The sequence below is a fragment of the Lotus japonicus genome, chromosome 2 (genome assembly GCF_012489685.1).
Source record: "Lotus japonicus ecotype B-129 chromosome 2, LjGifu_v1.2".
NCBI classification, from domain to species: Eukaryota; Viridiplantae; Streptophyta; class Magnoliopsida; order Fabales; family Fabaceae; genus Lotus; species Lotus japonicus.
In genome coordinates, this window is record NC_080042.1 from 30,729,751 (window position 1) to 30,748,466 (window position 18,716).

The window sequence follows — 18,716 nt, forward strand, 5'->3', positions numbered from 1 at the left end:
TCCGGTCATGCGTTGAACCTTGCCGCTGGGATTCAATCCAAACGAGCTCTGTCTTTCTGTTGACACCGGTCAGCCATGGCGTCTTGCCACTTGGTTTCATGAGAAGTGAGCTCAATCTCTCCTTCGACTCTAGTCGGATGTCGAGGCTTGCCGCTTGGTCCCTACCCAAGTGAGCTCTATCCTCCCATTGACTCCGGTCAGGTTACTTTAGGAGACCCATCCTACTGCGATTATTCAAGAGTCAACTCACTAGTAGGGGATCCTTCCGCAATCACACCAAGTCAATATAAGTAAAAGACTCAAGGCTCCAATTATTTTTAACCACACATGGAGCTAGCCTTTTATTATTTTTATAAGTGTTTATAAATTAGGGGAGATTGAATGGTGAGATGGTCGTAAAACACTTCAACAGGGAAGGCTGAACGGTGAGACAGCCGTAAAACACTTCACTAGGGAAGGGTGAACGCTGAGACAACTGTAAAGTACTTCAACAGGGAAGAGTGAATTGTGAGACAACCGTCTATGAAGGAAAATTCCACGCAAGAGAAATCCGTTTGAGTGTGGACAATTTTGTCTAAGGTTTTTGTGTCTTTTCAAGCCACAAGCCTTGGGGGGCTGTGGACCGCTCCGCGATTTGGACCGGGCAAGACATCATTACGACGCTAGACATACCACTCCAAGGGACACATCCGAGCCGTCTTAAGACTTGGGCCGCGTGGACATGACATTGACACCAAGCCAGTCAGGTTACTCCAAGAGGCCCATCTATTCAGAAATACTCTAGAGCCAACACAGACATGATGCTTTGACCCGATCGGTGACTCATCTATCTGCGAATCACAGTAGAGTCAACGCTATGGTCAAGTCCCCCTCAATCACGGAAGACCTGCAATCACAACACGGAACACTCACAATCACAACACGGAAGATGAGAAAGTCAAGGATCCCACCCTGATTAGTGCGACCTAGCCGTTTTAGTCAATGAATTTTGTAATAGGAATAAGGGCTAGGGTCAGAGGCTCACCCACTATAAAATGGGGGCTGCTTTATGTCTAAAGATCATCTTTTTTCTCACTTGAGCAATAAACTTAGTCTTTTTCACTGGTCACTGACTAAAAGTTCGTAGTGAACACAAGCAATATAAGAATGGTAGTCTTAGCTATCAAACCCAAGAAACCGGGTCGACAGTTAAGCATAAGGGATGATTCATAGTATAAGCAATTAAACGTTGAGTGAGCATGTAAATAGACATGTAATCTCCCCTTTTTACTGTATACATGTATCATTATGGTCGAGTGAGCATGTAAAAAGGCCTTGAGACTGCAATGAAATTGGATATCTCCCTCCTTTTTACAATACATGTATCCTAATTAACGATTATGTCAACCATAACCTTTTAAAACATTAAATCGCTGATGAAGTTGTTGTTAATTGTCCTAACTTACAAACAAACTACCATTGTAAGATGATTGGTGAAAATAGGAATGAAGTGCGGCAAAAATGTGTCTTAGAGATATTTCACTATATAACGCAAGAAGTTTGAAGTAAACAAGAAGTAGTTCTAAGTCTAACCCTCTTAGAAGCTACCATATCAAAACTAATTTCCGACACTCATTACCTGTTATTACTTTCATATTAATTTCTCCCTGTTATGGTAAGATTAATTATTAAGGTAGTAAAAAATTACTCCACATGAAATAAATATCATAAAAGGCAAGCAAAATTATATACCGAGCTGAAATAACATAAATAATAAAAAAGGACTTGAATCATATCCTACATTGCAACATTAAGAGAAGGTTTGGTCCTATTCATGTCATGGGGATTCTATAAATATTCTATTCCAAAATGAGAGGGGACTTAGCTACTCATATCACAAATAGAAAGCACAATCAACCTAGTAGCTAATACCACAAGAAAAATAGGATGATCTTCTAAGATTTCGTTCCCTTCTCCTGCAGAGTCAATCACGTTTTCTATATTTCTCCTGATCACTATACTAGTTTGCACACAACACATCCATATCTGAAATCTGAATCAGATCCTTATCAAAGTGAGAATGGATGACTCCATTCTTATGAACAACATGAAGGTATGAAAAACGGTAGAAAGGGGGGGTTTGAATAACGTTTTCAAGATAAAACTTCCACCTTAAAGATTTTAGCAAATCTTTCGAAACAAATGAAATGCTTAAGATAAGAGATAGAAAAGCACACAAGGATTTTATCCTGGTTCACTTGATAAATCACTCAAGCTAATCGAGTTTACCCGTTAAGGTGATTTCTTCCTTCTTAGAATGAAGGCAATCCACTAATCAGGTATGTGTTACAACTGCACTTGAAACCTACAAGTGACTAACAATACACTGACTTAGCTCACACTAAGATTCACTCTCTTAGTCTTCTCTAGGATCCGATCAACCTTGATCTCGTAAAGGCAAACTATACAACTGTATATGAAGTTCTTGTTTACAAAGAAAGTGGTTCTAAAAAGCTTATAGTAAACACAATGAAATTCAAGATGAAAGAAAGCTTAGAAGGATATGAATATTTCTTGCGCGTGTGTGAATGCTTCTAGCCGCTTCTTTCAATCTTCAGCCTCTATTTATACTCCAAGGATTAGGGTTGAACGTTGCATGGAAATGCTACCGTTGGAGGGCAGTTCTGGAAATTCCAGCTTTTGTTGTGGCTGAGGATGTTAGGTAGGTCGTCAGGATAGTACACTTTGCTTTTGTACTTTGGATAGTGACTTGACCTTTAAACCTAGTAGACTTCTGATCAGGGGAATGCTTCATGTTGGAACTTGTGAAGCTCGTTGATCAGAGTCAGAGGGAAGCACAGATCCTCTGACCGTTGTATCTTCTGATTCTGATCTCAGAGGGAAGTACACAGTCTTCAGAGTCATCTAGCTTCTGGACTTCAGAGTCTTCACTCTTCAGAGTCTGGATCGTCAGAGTCTTCTACACCATCAGAGCCTCTAAGCCTTCAGAGTCTCTTGGTTGTCAGATCTTCTGGATCATCAGAGCTTCAAGTGAGCTGAGTCCTTATCAGAGCTTGATTTACTTCAGATCTTCTGTAGCTTTTCCACTGTTCAGACTGAACATGGAGAATGCGAAAGCGATGCTTGGGTCACTCTTTAAGCATAGTGCTTCTGATTTGTGTGAGATAAAATAGAGGTCAGAGCCTGTAAATAGCACACTCAGAAAAACACGTTAGAGTACCACAATTGTTCATATCAAAAGGTTAACTTGTAATCATCAAAACATAGAGTTGTACTACTGGATCAAAACTTGATCTTACAATCTCCCCCTTTTTGATGATGACAAAACTAAGGTTTTTGATGAACAATTCTTAAACAATAAACTGAATTCACTCAGAGTTTAGAGGTACAAAAAAAGACTTATCCTGATGTGAATAGTTTATCTTGCTCATTCTGAATTCAAGTCACTGCTTGATTCTGAGCTTAGCTCCCCCTGAATCTAATACTTGATGAAAACATTAGTAAAGTCTAGATTCTGAGCTAAATAATATAAGAGTTCAGAGTGAAAAACTTATGACATAGATGAATTAGAATAATCAGAGCGCATAAGTATTCAGAGTCAACGGACAAGGTATCAGAGTCTTGAGTATCAGAGTCAAACTAATATCACTTCAGAAGAAGTGAAATGTATTCCTTGTATTTGCCCAGTGACACATCTATGGTCATAAAGGTGGAACTCTTAAATTCTCCAAAATAAAAATAAATCACACTAACACAGCTTACACATCAAAAACTGGTTGTACTCCCCCTTTTTGTCATAAGCAAAAAGCCTGGGGTGTGAAAAACTTAGTTTGAAGTACAAGGTACTCCCCCTTAGAGAAGGTCTAAGTTTAAAAAAAATAAAACGATGCATGGATCAGAGTAGGTGAATTAAAGAGAAGAGTTAATGCAAAAGAAGAACGTTTATCACCGGCCAAGGGAGTAAGGAGAAGCTTCAGTTACCAAGGACTGAACCTCGAGAAACTGTAGGAGCATTAACTTTCAGAGAGAAAGTGAAGCCTATATAAAGCGATGGAGAAGAGGGTAAGCTTCACAACTCGATCAATACCATAATCAGAAATGGCTTCATACATGGTTGCACTGGAAGAGCTCAGAAGGAAGGCCTTCGAGGAAGACATGTTCCTGAACATTCGGCACCCTGATGGTATACGAACAATACACGAGCTGACAACGACACTGCTTGAAGAGGACCTTTGTCCAGAGCTGGAAAAGGATCTGAAAGAATTCCTTGCCTTCGTGGAGGAAGTCCAGGAACTCAGCCAGCTTGAGCTGAATTTCCTTGAAGAGAAGGAAGCTGTGGAAAAGATGCTCAAGACGACAGAAGATAGTCTGGAGAGGGAGGAGCTGAACGTCAGATTCAACAACATCCAGTATTCATTGGATCGTCTGGAGAAAGAGAGAGTAGAGCAGCGCCAAGAGTGCAGAAGAATGAGGAAGGATCCTCCATTCTAGATTTAGGGAATAACATGTATAATGTAAAAGCATAAATTATCATGAATAAAGAAAAAAATTTGCAAACACAATGTCATTAATATATATATATGCAATGATAAACTACTTGTAAGCAAACCATGGCAACTAATGCAAAATAAAATAGAAAAAAAAAATAAAGTTAAGAAAAACGAAAGAAATCCTAAAACTAAGGCTTGTCAGAGCGACGCATGAGTTCTTGAAGAACTTGCTTCATTTCCACCAGCAGAGTCTCATGAGTATTGAGACGTTGTTCCATGATGTGAAGTCTGGAAGAACTTGGCTGTGTAGAGCTAGAGGGAACATTCTGAGCAGGTTGATGGTCTGGAGTGGAATCAGAAGCAGCAGGAGTGAAGATCACTGGTGCAAGAGCTTGACATCTAAGAGCTTCAGCTTCAGCTTCAAGTCTCTCAGCTTCTAATCTTGCATTTTCAGCTTGTACAGCTGCTTGACGTGCAGCTTCTTCTTGCTCTTTCTTTCTTCTGGCCTCTTCAACAGCTTCAAGTAACTTAGATCTTTGCTGTTGTTCATGCAGAGCCACTCTTCTTGTAAACCGCTGCCTAGCAGCCTCTATCCTCTGATCCCTTTCTGCAGTGAGATGACTCATCATAGCAGGAACCTGAGCAACTAACCAAGTACTCAGACGATTCCATTCTTCAGCAACAAAGTCAGGATCCTCACTCAGATCAGTATGACCTTTGACGTTGCGAATCATCAGTGAAGCTTCATGATTAAAAACACTGATGCACTCAGAGAGAGAGGTTGGTCTTAGGTATGTGTAGGGAACAATGGATAGGTTGGTTTCAGGAGAGGTTGGGTGGTTGCTACTGTTCGCTTCAGAGGCACCTTGAGGAGAGCCAATATCGAAGGTTTGGACATTTGGTTCAGAGGCTCCAAGGTGTGGTTCAGAGGTTTCAACCTGAGGATGTGGAGATCTAACCGAAGAGTGGTTAGACTCTGAGTTTTCTGGTTCTGGTTGAATGGACTCTTGATGAATTGGGTCAGGTTGGACTTGTTGGTTTAAAGGATCTGCCTCGTGCAAAGGGTCAGCCTGGATAGGATCATCTGGGTCAACTAGACGTTCTGGTCTAGGTCTAGGGTATCTCCTAGGGCTTGGTACTGTAAGGTAGTACTTTGGGATGGCAAACTCTTTTTCTTTCCTGACTTCCATAAATTTACGAAGTGACTCTGAGTTGTTGGAAGGTGAGGAGTCAGCAACGTTGGTAGGAAAGGATACAGAGGGACAGGGTGTGGAATCTGTATCGGTGGTTCTACGAACAGGACGTTCTGATGCTCTGGGGACAGAGTGATAAGACGTTCTGGGTTCAGGTTCTGGTTGGTCAAGTTCTGGTTGTTCAAGAATGATGGTTTCAGAGGTTAGTGGGTTGTATTGGATGGTAATGGGTGAGGTTGGATCAGAGGGTCCGGTAGGTTGGTTCTGAAGCATATTCCAAAGAGGTGCTTCGTTTGGGGAAGGTTGGAAAAATGAAGACCTAGGTGAATTGGGTGGTGAAGTGGTTTGTGCAGCTGGTTGGGATTCAGGAATATGAGTGAGTGGGTTGGAAGATTGTTTGAGCATAGCAGAGATGAGGAGTGCATCAAATGTATTTAAATCATCATCAGTATCAACAACAGACTTACTTGATGATCGCACTGAAGACCGAGTCACTCTGGTAGGAGTTTCAATCCTTCTGATCACTTGAGCAGCTGGTTCCACCCGTGTAGGCTTCACCACGATTCTGACTTGTTTCTTCTTCTTCTTTGGAGGAGAAGGACCATCTTCATTATCACCATCATCAGGCTTGGTGGTATCATCATGCTTCCTCTTATCAGCCTTTTTCTTCTTCTTCAGAGGAACATCAGACTCCTCAGAAGATTCTTCTAAGACCATTTTTCTCTGAACTTTCCTCTTGGGAGGAGAGTCAAACTCTATAGCTGGTGGCAATCGCCTGAAGAACTCATCTACATCAATCTCAAAGCCTTGTGCCCTTAGATCCTCAACATAGCACCTGATAGCTTCTGGGTTGTCTGCTTGGGTCCACAAAGGATAGTCATTCAGAGGGATTCTTCTTCTTCTGACTTCATCTGAAGTATCTTCATGAGCAGGGTCTATCCTCTTCTTGACCAATCCCATCTTCTTCAAAGATGTTGATGTGAAGACATCACTCACAATCATGGTCAGATCCTCTGTGCAGCCAGCCTTAGTCAGATCTTCCACAAGTTTACTCTCAATGAAAAGATCTGAGAGCAGTCTTCCAAAGGGAATATACTTGATGGCAGACTTGATGGATGCAGTGGTTCTGGACTTCCTGATGCATTCTTTCAGGTAAGAAAACAAGAAGAAGGGAAGGCAGATCTGCTTCTTATCCTGAATGAAGAACAGCATTGCCTTCTGGCAGAAATTGATGTAATCAGGAGAGCTGCCCTTTGGCCTCTGGTTGATGCAGTTAAGCAGAATCTTGTGCCAGATTCTGAGCTTAGGATGAAGATCCATCACTTTGTAGTCGCTCTTGCCCGGTTTGTAGTTGGTGTAAAGAGCCTTGTTGGTTTCTTCCTTTGTTATGGGTTTCAACTTAGATTTAGTCAGTTGGAATCTATACCTAGTTCCAGTGTGTGCACCCAGCAGATTCACAATGAATTTCTCCGTGATGATTATCCTCCTTCCAGCTATGTGCGAAACCACCTGAGTATCATCACACTCAGCGTGTTTCCAGAATTCCTTGACCAATTTGTCATAAATTGGACCTCTAAGCCTGTTGAAATACTCTTCCCATCCCTGAGCTTGAACTTCAGGACGCAGGTCATACCCATTTGCAGCTATATTATCCAGGTCGAATCTCCATTCAGCAAGCACTTGGAGTTCTTCCGGAGCAAAAACGCAGTGAACGGCACAGCCCCGTTCTGCAATTGGAATCATCTGACCTTGAGCCGGAGCTTGAGTTGGGGTTTCAGGACCCAGTTGACCTATAGCTTGCCCTACTACCATATGAGGAAACCTGGTTGCACCTGCAACTTCGTTTCTGTTTTGTCTCACCATCTTGAGCGGTTGAAGGTTTTGGGTAGAGAGAAGATGATGAATAGAGAGAGAGAGATCGTGGAGATAAGGGTTTGAAAAACAAAAGAGAGAGAAGGTAAAATCGTAAGTGTAGGAGAACGTGTGTGTATAGTGGGTTTTTAAAAGTAACCGTTGTTGATCAAAAGCAATTTAAAATCAACGGTTAAAAATTAAAGACATCATAGTAACAGTAAATACGCATATCACACGCAGGAGAGAAGCACATCAACACTCATTACGACAGACTGTCACACGGGCACAAGGAACTATGCATCAGAGAAACTGACACACATTTACTGTCTCAGCTTCAGAGTCAGCACCAATGGGTACATAAACTCTGATAGAGTTACCTTCTAGACTAGACATCTTCTGATCAAGAAGTATCATAGTCAGAGGTTCTGATCCATCTTCATGCTGGACAAAAGTCCATATTCAGATTTTTCAGAATAAAATTAAATCTATCCTCTGCTAAGGGCTTTGTAAAGATGTCTGCCCATTGATGGTCAGTATCAACAAACTTCAGAAGAAGTACGCCCTTCTGTACATAATCTCTAATAAAGTGATACTTTACCTCAATGTGGTTTGCCCTTGAATGTAAGATTGGATTCTTACTCAATGAGATTGCAGCAGTGTTATCACAATAGATTGGGATATTGCTCTCAAGGATCTGATAATCCTCCAGCTGATGTTTCATCCAGAGCATCTGAGTGCTGCATATTGCTGCTGAGATATATTCTGCCTCTGCAGTGGATAGTGCAATGGTTGATTGCCTCTTGCTTGCCCATGAGACTAGATTACTTCCCAGAAATTGACAATTTCCAGAAGTACTTTTTCTCTCTGTTCTATCTCCAGCATAATCAGCATCACAATAACCTGAAAGCTTATACTCTGATGTTTTCTTATACATCAAGCCAAGGTTAGTGGTGCCTTTCAGATACCTTAGGATCCTCTTAACAGCAGTTAAGTGGGTTTCCCTTGGGTCTGATTGGAAACGAGCACATAAGTGAACACTAAACAATATATCTGGCCTAGATGCAGTTAAGTATAGAAGAGATCCTATCATACCACGATAGAGCTTCTGACAAACTTTACCACTTGCATCTTCTTTCTCCAGAATGCATGTAGGATGCATTGGAGTCTTGGCCACTGTAGATTCCAGCATGTTGAACTTCTTCAGAAGTTCTTTAGTGTACTTGCTCTGATGGATATATGTTCCTTCTGGTGTTTGATCAACTTGTATACCCAGAAAGTATTTGAGTTCTCCCATCATACTCATTTCAAATTCAGCCTGCATCATCTTAGAAAATTCTTTGCATAGAGATTGATTAGCAGAGCCAAATATTATATCATCAACATAGATTTGCACAACTAAGATATCATCTTTGTAAGATTTGCAAAAGAGAGTTGTATCTACTTTACCCCTTACAAACTCAGTCTCCAGAAGGAATGAGCTGAGTCTCTCATACCATGCTCTGGGAGCTTGCTTCAGACCATAGAGAGATTTCTTCAGTTTGAACACATGGTCTGGGTTCTTCTCATCTTCAAAACCTGGGGGTTGATGAACGTAGACTTCCTCTGATATATAACCGTTTAGGAAGGTACTCTTCACATCCATCTGATGAAGTACTATGTTGTGATTCACTGAGAAAGAGATCAGCAGTCTGATTGCTTCTAGTCTAGCTACTGGAGCAAATGTTTCAGTGTAGTCAATTCCTTCCTGCTGACTGTAGCCTTGAGCAACTAGCCTTGCCTTGTTTCTCACTACATCTCCTTTCTCATTCAGCTTGTTTCTGAAAACCCATTTGGTTCCAATCACATGAACACTTGGAGGTTTCTTCACTAAGCTCCAAACATCATTCTTTGAAAATTGATTCAATTTTTCTTCCATAGCCAGAATTCAATCCTTGTCCTGAAGAGCTTCATCTATGGACTTGGGTTCAATTAAGGACACCAATCCTTTCAGACTAAACAGGGTCTCTTCAGAGGGTCTGAAGGCTGATCTGGTTCTGACTGGTTCATCTTTGTTGCCCAGAATCAATTCCTTAGGATGTGATGCAATGATTCTGCTTTTCTTCTGAGGTTGTGAATCAGAGGGACCAGCTTCTTCTTCTGGATCATCTTCCTCTGGCTCAGCTTCCTCTGGAGCTTGGCCTTTATCAAAAACATTAATGCTTAAATCTGCAAACTTCTCAACTAGCTTTGAATGATCAGAGTCAAGCTTATCGTCAAATCTAATATGAATAGACTCTTCAATAGTCTTAGCATCAGTATAGTAAAATATAAAACCTTTAGATCTTTAAGAGTAACCAAGTAATAGACATTTAGAAGACTTAGCATCAAATTTATGCAATCTATCCTTAGTATTGAGAACATAACAAACACAACCAAACGGATGAAAGTAAGAAATGTTGGGTTTGATATTCTTCCACAATTCATAAGGAGTCTTATTCAGAATTGGTCTCACAGAGATTCTGTTCTGAATGTAACATGCTGTGTTTACTGCCTCTGCCCAAAAGTGCTTAGCCATGCCAGTTTCTTGGAGCATGGTTCTAGCCATCTGTTGAAGAGTTTTGTTCTTCCTCTCAACAACACCATTTTGTTGAGGAGTTATGGGACAAGAGAAATCATGTGCAATTCGATAGGAATCAAACAGACTCTCAAACTTGTCATTTTCAAACTCTCCACCATGGTCACTTCTGACACGCACAATCCTACAAGCCTTCTTGTTTTGCACTTGAGCTATGAAGGTAGAGAACACAGCATGAGACTCATCCTTGCGGGATAGAAATTTTACCCATGTCCAGCGGCTATAGTCGTCAACGATGACCATCCCATATCTCTTGCCACCTATAGACTCAGTTTTCACTGGTCCAAATAGGTCGATATGCAGAAGTTCTAACGGCCTTGAGGTTGAGACAACATTCTTTGCCTTGAAAGGGACTTTAGTGAATTTGCCTTTCTGACATGCTTCACAAAGAGCATCTGAAGAAAACTTCAGAGTGGGTAAGCCCCTGACAAGGTTTAGCTTACTCAGTTGAGAAATCTTTCTCATGCTGGCATGCCCTAACCGTCTATGCCATACCCATTGCTCTTCATTAACAGACAGAAGACACTTCACATTCTGAGCCTCCAACTCAGATAATCTGATCTTGTAAATGTTGTTCTTCCTCTTGCTGTTAAACAGAACAGAGCCATCGATCTGACTTACAGCCCTGCAAGACTTTTGATTGAAAATAACATCATAACCCTTGTCAGCTAATTGACTTATAGACAATAAGTTATGAGTTAAGCCGTCTACCAATAAAACATTATCAATGCATGGACTACTATCTACACAAATAGTACCAATACCAACAATTTTACCCTTTTCATTTCCACCAAAGCCAACTTCGCCTCCAGGCTTAAGTTTTAGCTCTTGGAACATACGCCTTTCTCCCGTCATGTGACGCGAGCATCCACTGTCCAGATACCATGATTGGTGTTTCAGTGGAGCTATCAAGGATATCTGCAACATAGATAATCTTGTCCTTAGGTACCCACTTTCTGGGTCCTTTCTTGTTAGTTACCCCAGAGGTTCTGATCACCTTGGGTTTCTCAACATGGTAATGTAAAGGAATTTTTGCATGATATTTAGACATGGAGAAAGATCCCTTTTTGAGATGGGGTTTAGCAACTTCAGCAGGTAAAGGATCAGGCAATATGGTACCAGAGGGAACAAAGCATTCATACAAAGATTTTGCTTTAGGCATAGAAGGCTCATTTCTAATTGGTTTAGAATAGCCAATGCCATGCATTCCATTTCTGCTTACGCCATAGATCATTGAAGCCATTAAGCTTCTGTCTACGCTTTTAGCCAGGAATCTTTGAAAAGACTTTTCATACTTAGATTCATTTCTACAATCAGAGGCATCACAAGCAACTATTTCTTCTAACTTAGCAATCTGGTTCTTAAGCACAGAGTTAGAATTCACCAAAGCATGATTATCATTTTTCAAATCAGAAATAATTTTCTCATGCTCAAAAGGAGTCTTAGAAACAACAGATAAGTTTGTTTTCAACTTTTTATGCTTAGAAAATAAAGAGTTATACTTATCCATGATATCAGACAAAGCTTGTTTCAATTCAGAGGTTGAGAAAGAAGCGAATACCTCATTTTCATCGTCTGAGTTTGGATCTCCTTCTGATTCTGAGTCAGAGTCAACAGCATCCTTTGACTCTGCTTCCTTGTCTTTGACAATAGCCATGAGTCCTTGGACTTCACCATCAGAGTCAACATCCTCTGACTCTGATTCATCAAAAGTCACCATCAGACTTTTCTTTGTCTTGAAGTTCTTCTTTGGCCTCTTGTCCTTCTTCAACTTTGGACAATCACTTTTGTAGTGCCCTGATTCTTTGCACTCAAAGCATGTGACTTCCTTGATTGATGACTTATTCTGGCCTGAAGATTCAGACTTTCCTTTGGCCTTTCCAGAGCCTCTGTACTTGCTTTGCTTGTGCTTCCAGATGCGGTTGAGCCTCTTGGAGATCAGAGTCAGCTCATCTTCATCAGAATCTTCTGATGCTTCTTCAGATTCTTCTGCTTCAGCTTGGAGAGCCTTTGACTTCTCAGCCTTAGCCTTTTCAGATTTGGATTTCAAGGCTATAGACTTTTTCCTCAGATCTTGCATCTTAGAGCGCTTCAGCTCATGGCATTTCAAAATGCTGATGAGTTCTTCTAAACTCATATGCTCGACATCTCTCGTGAGCTCTATTGATGTCACTAAAGGCATCCAGCTTTCAGGAAGACTCTTGAGGACACTTATGACATGATCTTTTGTTGTGTAGCTCTTGTTGAGAGGTCGTATTCCAGCTACAAGCAACTGAAATCTGGAGAACATTTCTTCAATGGACTCGTTTGGTTCCATGATGAAGGATTCATACTGTTGAATCAAAGAAAGCGCCTTTGATTCCTTCACTTTCTTGTTTCCTTCATGAGACATCTTTAAGGATTCAAAGATGCCCTTTGTAAACTCACGATCTGTAATCTTCTAGTACTCTTCATAGGAAATAGCACTTAGAAGAATTGCTCTTGCTTTGTGATGTTGTGAGTACAGCTTCTTTTGATCTGCAGTCATCTCTGACCTTGGGATCTTCTTGCCTTCTGCATCAACTGGACGCTCATAGCCATCCACAATAATATCCCAGAGATCTGCATCAAAACCCAGAAAGAAACTTTCAAGTCTATCTTTCCAGTATTCGAACCTTTGACCGTCGAACATGGGGGGCTTTGCATTGTATCCATCTTTCTGTGTTTCACTGGTAGTAGCCATTGTTTTTCACACCGGCCCGGATCACTGAACACTGTTAGGTGTGGTAATCAGAACTTGCGCTCTGATACCAATTGAAGGTATGAAAAACGGTAGAAAGGGGGGGGGGGGGTTTGAATAACGTTTTCAAGATAAAACTTCCACCTTAAAGATTTTAGCAAATCTTTCGAAACAAATGAAGTGCTTAAGATAAGAGATAGAAAAGCACACAAGGATTTTATCCTGGTTCACTTGATAAATCACTCAAGCTAATCCAGTCCACTCGTTAAGGTGATTTCTTCCTTCTTAGAATGAAGGCAATCCACTAATCAGGTATGTGTTACAACTGCACTTGAAACCTACAAGTGACTAACAATACACTGACTTAGCTCACACTAAGATTCACTCTCTTAGTCTTCTCTAGGATCCGATCAACCTTGATCTCGTAAAGGCAAACTATACAACTGTATATGAAGTTCTTGTTTACAAAGAAAGTGCTTCTAAAAAGCTTATAGTAAACACAATGAAATTCAAGATGAAAGAAAGCTTAGAAGGATATGAATATTTCTTGCGCGTGTGTGAATGCTTCTAGCCGCTTCTTTCAATCTTCAGCCTCTATTTATACTCCAAGGATTAGGGTTGAACGTTGCATGGAAATGCTACCGTTGGAGGGCAGTTCTGGAAATTCCAGCTTTTGTTGTGGCTGAGGATGTTAGGTAGGTCGTCAGGATAGTACACTTTGCTTTTGTACTTTGGATAGTGACTTGACCTTTAAATCTAGTAGACTTCTGATCAGGGGAATGCTTCATGTTGGAACTTGTGAAGCTCGTTGATCAGAGTCAGAGGGAAGCACAGATCCTCTAACCGTTGTATCTTCTGATTCTGATCTCAGAGGGAAGTACACAGTCTTCAGAGTCATCTTGCTTCTGGACTTCAGAGTCTTCACTCTTCAGAGTCTGGATCGTCAGAGTCTTCTACACCATCAGAGCCTCTGAGCCTTCAGAGTCTCTTGGTTGTCAGATCTTCTGGATCATCAGAGCTTCAAGTGAGCTGAGTCCTTATCAGAGCTTGATTTACTTCAGATCTTCTGAAGCTTTTCCACTGTTCAGACTGAACATGGAGAATGCGAAAGCGATGCTTGGGTCACTCTTTAAGCATAGTGCTTCTGATTTGTGTGAGATAAAATAGAGGTCAGAGCCTGTAAATAGCACACTCAGAAAAACACGTTAGAGTACCACAATTGTTCATATCAAAAGGTTAACTTGTAATCATCAAAACATAGAGTTGTACTACTGGATCAAAACTTGATCTTACACAACACAGTCATAAAATTCTTTCACCGAGAGACTATGTACTTCTCTTCTTGAGGCTTCATATACTCCATTCCAATCTTGAAAGTGTTAGATAATATTCCCTTATTTTATTATTTAGGTTTTTCGGGTAGTATAGTCTTTTACTATTGACCTATTTATAATTTGCTTTGTCTCTTATTGTAATACTCTTGAACTATTGTTTGCCTCCAATGAAACCCTAGCACATCTTTCTCTTATGTTTTCTTTTCATCTTCTTTATTTCTCCTAACATGGTATCACAGAGCAAGGTTGGTCCATAATATTAATTATTTGAAGATTCAATTGTCATGCTACTACACCACGTGATTTGAAGCTTTGTTGCACCTCTGATATATGCTCCACCACGTGATTTGAATTTTCCTTGGTGAGGAATTTGCTTTGTTGCTTTCGTTCCCTGTGCTTCCGTCCCTTCCTATTTTCTACTGTGGAAATTGATTGATTTATTGGGATTTGATTGAAATTGTGTTAATCAATCATCTGGTTCTGCTTCTACTTTCTGCTTGCTCTCAAAGTCACGTCTATTGCATCAGATTTGCATCAAATTTTTCCTTTAAGTTTGGTAACACTCACACTTCTCTCTTTACTTGTATTTGTTCATCTCATTTGCAATGGTTGGTGAAAAAGATGATTCCCTTCGAGCTATTAGTGTGCAATTGAATGGTAAAAATTATCCATATTGGCGTTATGTACTGAATTTTTTTTTGAAAGGCAAAAGAATGTGGGGTTATGTGTGTGGAATTTCTCAAACACCAAAAGACAAGAAAGATGGAAAATATAAAACAGAGCTCGAATCTTGGGTAAAAAATAATTCAAAGATTATTACTTCGATTAATAATTATGTTATATAGTCTATTGGCTTTCAGTTAGCAAAATTTGAAACAGTGAACGAGGTTTGGGATCATTTGAAAATGCTATATGTACAGTCCAATTTTGCAAAGCAATATCAGCTGAAAATTGACATTCGAGCTCTTCAACAAGATAACATGAGCATTCAAGAGTTCTATTATGCTATGTCTGACCTCTGGGACCAATTGACTCTCACTGAATCTGCTGAATTGAGTTCTTTTGAATTATACACTGAACGTAGAGAGGAAAAACGTCTAGTTCAATTTCTAATGGCTCTTCGAAATGATTTTGAGGGGATACGTGGGTCGTTCTTGCATCGTAATCCTCTTCCATCTGTTGATTCAGTGGTTAGTGAACTGTTAGCTGAGGAAGTTCGCTTTAGGTCCCAATCTGATAAAGGAAAGGCTGACAAAGGAATTCTCCCAAGTCCAAGTTCTTCTGTTCTTGCTGCTACTCCCTTTAAAGGAAAATCTCATGGAAAATTTGGTCTTGATGAGTGTAGCTTTTGTAAGCAAAAAGGACATTGGAAAGTTCAATGCCCAAAACTGATGAACAAAGCACAACAAACGCAACAATCCTCCCAATGGAAACCTCCAAGTCAGTTCAACCAAAGAAACTTCAAGAACTTCAGGCCTCAAGCACCTAACACTAATGCAGTTACTCCTATGTTTGATGAGAGAAAATCTATTTCTGGTTCTTCCTTAAATGATCTTGCAGAACAATTCAATAAATTCCTTGCTGCACAATCGTCAGCAATGCCTGTACCGTCTTCCACGCACTCATATTTCATGTATGTTATGTCTGCTGCACAATCTTCTGCCAAGTCCAACATAGGTTTGTCGTCCACTAGCCCCTCAGGTATATTTCCATCCTTGTGGATCCTTTACTCTGGAGCATGACATCACATGTCATCTAATTTGAAATCATTTGTGTCCATACACCCTGTTTCAACCGTACCTATTGTAACTGTTGATGGCACACCCCTGCTTGTAGCAGGACTTGGTTCTGTTTCCACATCCCGTTTATTTATTCCAGATGTCTAGTACATTCCTAAATTATGTGTGGGTCTTATATCTATAAGTTAGTTATGTGATTCTGGTTGCTCACTTTCCTTTTCCTTCACCTATTGTTGTTATGTGCAGGATATGCGACCTCAAAGGCTGATTGGGACATGCCGTAGATACGGGGGACTTTATGTTTTGGAAGAGCTACGAAGTCCAGATGTTGCAGCTACTAGTGCTGACTTGTCATCCTTTCGTTTGATTTCGTCCTCTTCTAAGTTTTATTTATGGCACTCTCGTCTTGGTCATGTTTCTTCCTCTCGTTTGAAATACTTAGTTTCTATAGGAGCTTTAGGAAAGTTGCAAGCTAATGATATTTCTGATTGTTGTGGTTGCAAACTTGCTAAGTTTTCTGCTTTGCCCTTTAGTAAAGGTGTCTCAATTTCTGTTGCACCCTTTGACTTAATTCATTCTGATGTATGGGGTTCATCCCCAATTGCTACTATAGGTGGTTCTAGATATTATGTATCTTCCATTTATGATTGCACTTGTTATTGTTGGGTTTATCTTATGAAACATCGTTCTGATTTTATAACTGTCTATCATATGTTTCATGCTATGGTTAAAACTCAACATAATGTTGTTATTAAGTGTTTTCGATGTGATTTAGGTGGTGAGTATACTTCTAACAAGTTTACTGAACTCCTTCCATCTGATGGTACTTCATATCAAATCTCTTTTACCGATACTCCTGAACATAATGGAGTTGCAGAAAGAAAACATCGTCATATTGTTGAAACTGCACGTTCTCTTCTCCTGTCTGCTTCTGTTCTTAGTGAGTTTCGGGGGGAAGTTGTCCTCACTTCTGTTCATGTCATTAACCGAATCCCTACCTCTCTCACTTCAGGTTTGTCCCCTTTTGAAAAATTATATGGTTATGCTCCTGATTATTCTACATTTTGAGTCTTTGGTTCTTCTTGCTTTGTTCTTCGTCCGCATGTAGAACGCAGTAAGTTGTCATCTCGTTCATCAATTTGTGTCTTTCTTGATTATGGTGATGGTAAAAAAGGTTATCGTTGTTATGACCCTACAAGTAAAAAATTGTATGTCTCTCGCCATCTCATGTTTCTTGAACATATTCTTTACACTGATCCCTTTTCTACTGATTCGGCCATCACAAATGCCCGTCTTGTTCCCCATAGTCAAACTAACTCTCATGTTGAGCTTTGCAGGGTTGACACTAGTATTTATGCTACTTCTGAAGCTTCATCTGTCCCCATTCCTCCCCAAGCAGCTTCTGAGATTGTAGATACTCAATCTCATTGTCCTCAATGTGACTGTAATAAGTCCACTCAAGCCTGATTTTATTTATTCTCTCTATTGCACTCATTTGCTTCATTTTTAACCTCTATTCATAGCTTGTTTGAGCCCTCCTCCTATATAGAGGCAGTTCTTGATCCTTGTTGGCAGCAGGCCATGGAAGAAGAACTCTCTGCTCGACACAAGACAAATACTTGGGAACTTGTCTCTTTTCCACTAGGAAAAACTACAATTGGTTCTCGTTGGGTTTATAAGATCAAAACCATGTCTGATGGGTCAATTGAGAGATATAAAGCTAGTTTAGTTGCTAAGGGGGTTTCTCAGTAGTATGGTTTGGATTATGAAGAAACATTTGCTCATGTTGCTAAAATGACCACTTCGGACCCTTATTGTCATCGCGCCGGTTCGTCAGTGACATATTTTCCAAATAGATGTTAAAAATGCCTTCTTTAATGGTGATCTACTAGAAGAGGTTTACATGGTTCCTCCACCATGTGTTTCTCATAATCTAGGTGTAGTTTGAAAATTGAAGAAGGCTCTCTACGAGCTTAAACAAGCCCCTCGTGCTTGGTTTGATAAGTTTTCCGTTGGGATTGAATCCTTGGTTGTATTTTGCTCTCTCTCTCTATGCTCTCCTCATAGTTGTATTTTGCTCTCTCTCTCTCTCTCTCTCTCTCTATATATGTTGATGATATGATTATCACTAGGGATGATGTTGTTGGGATTAGGAATTTGAAACTTCAATTGGCTAAACAATTTGAGATGAAAGATTTGGGTACTCTTCGTTACTTTCTGGGAATTGAGGTTGACTATTCCCCTCGAGGTTATCTGCTCTCTCAATCTAAGTACATTGCCACCATTCTTGCACAAGCTCGTCTCTGTGATACTGGAACAGTTGACACTCCTCTGGAAATGAATACTCAATATAACTCATCTAATGGTGTCCCTTTGAAAGATCATACTCTGTATCGAACTCTTGTTGGCAGTTTGGTGTATCCTACCATTACTAGACCCGACATTGCCTATGCAGTGCATGTTGTTAGTCAATATGTATCCTCCCCTACTACAAATTTGGTCATGTGGAACAACTGTTCTTTGTAAAACCAAGATTTGGTCATGTGGAACAACTCTATGTTTTGATGATAATAAGTTTATTGTTGTGTATGAACAATTAGGTTACTCTAACGTTTATCTTTTAAGTGTGTGACAAACATGTTCTGATTCTGATTCAAAGATACATACATCAGAAGTTGAAGACCCAAGAGTAACCAATGAAACGCTTCTGCAATCACTACATTCTTCTGAGCGGTAGTAAACGCTTCAGATGTTCTGGAGATTAAAGCTCTAA

General features: G+C 40.2%; 1 protein-coding gene across 1 annotated transcript; it reads left to right on the forward strand.

The window, feature by feature from the left end:
- Positions 1-18,061: 18,061 nt before the first annotated feature.
- LOC130736323 (uncharacterized mitochondrial protein AtMg00810-like) lies at positions 18,062-18,469 on the forward strand. Its single transcript, XM_057588161.1, has one exon. It carries the CDS (start codon positions 18,062-18,064, stop codon positions 18,467-18,469), a length of 408 nt encoding a protein of 135 aa, XP_057444144.1.
- Positions 18,470-18,716: the final 247 nt, after the last annotated feature.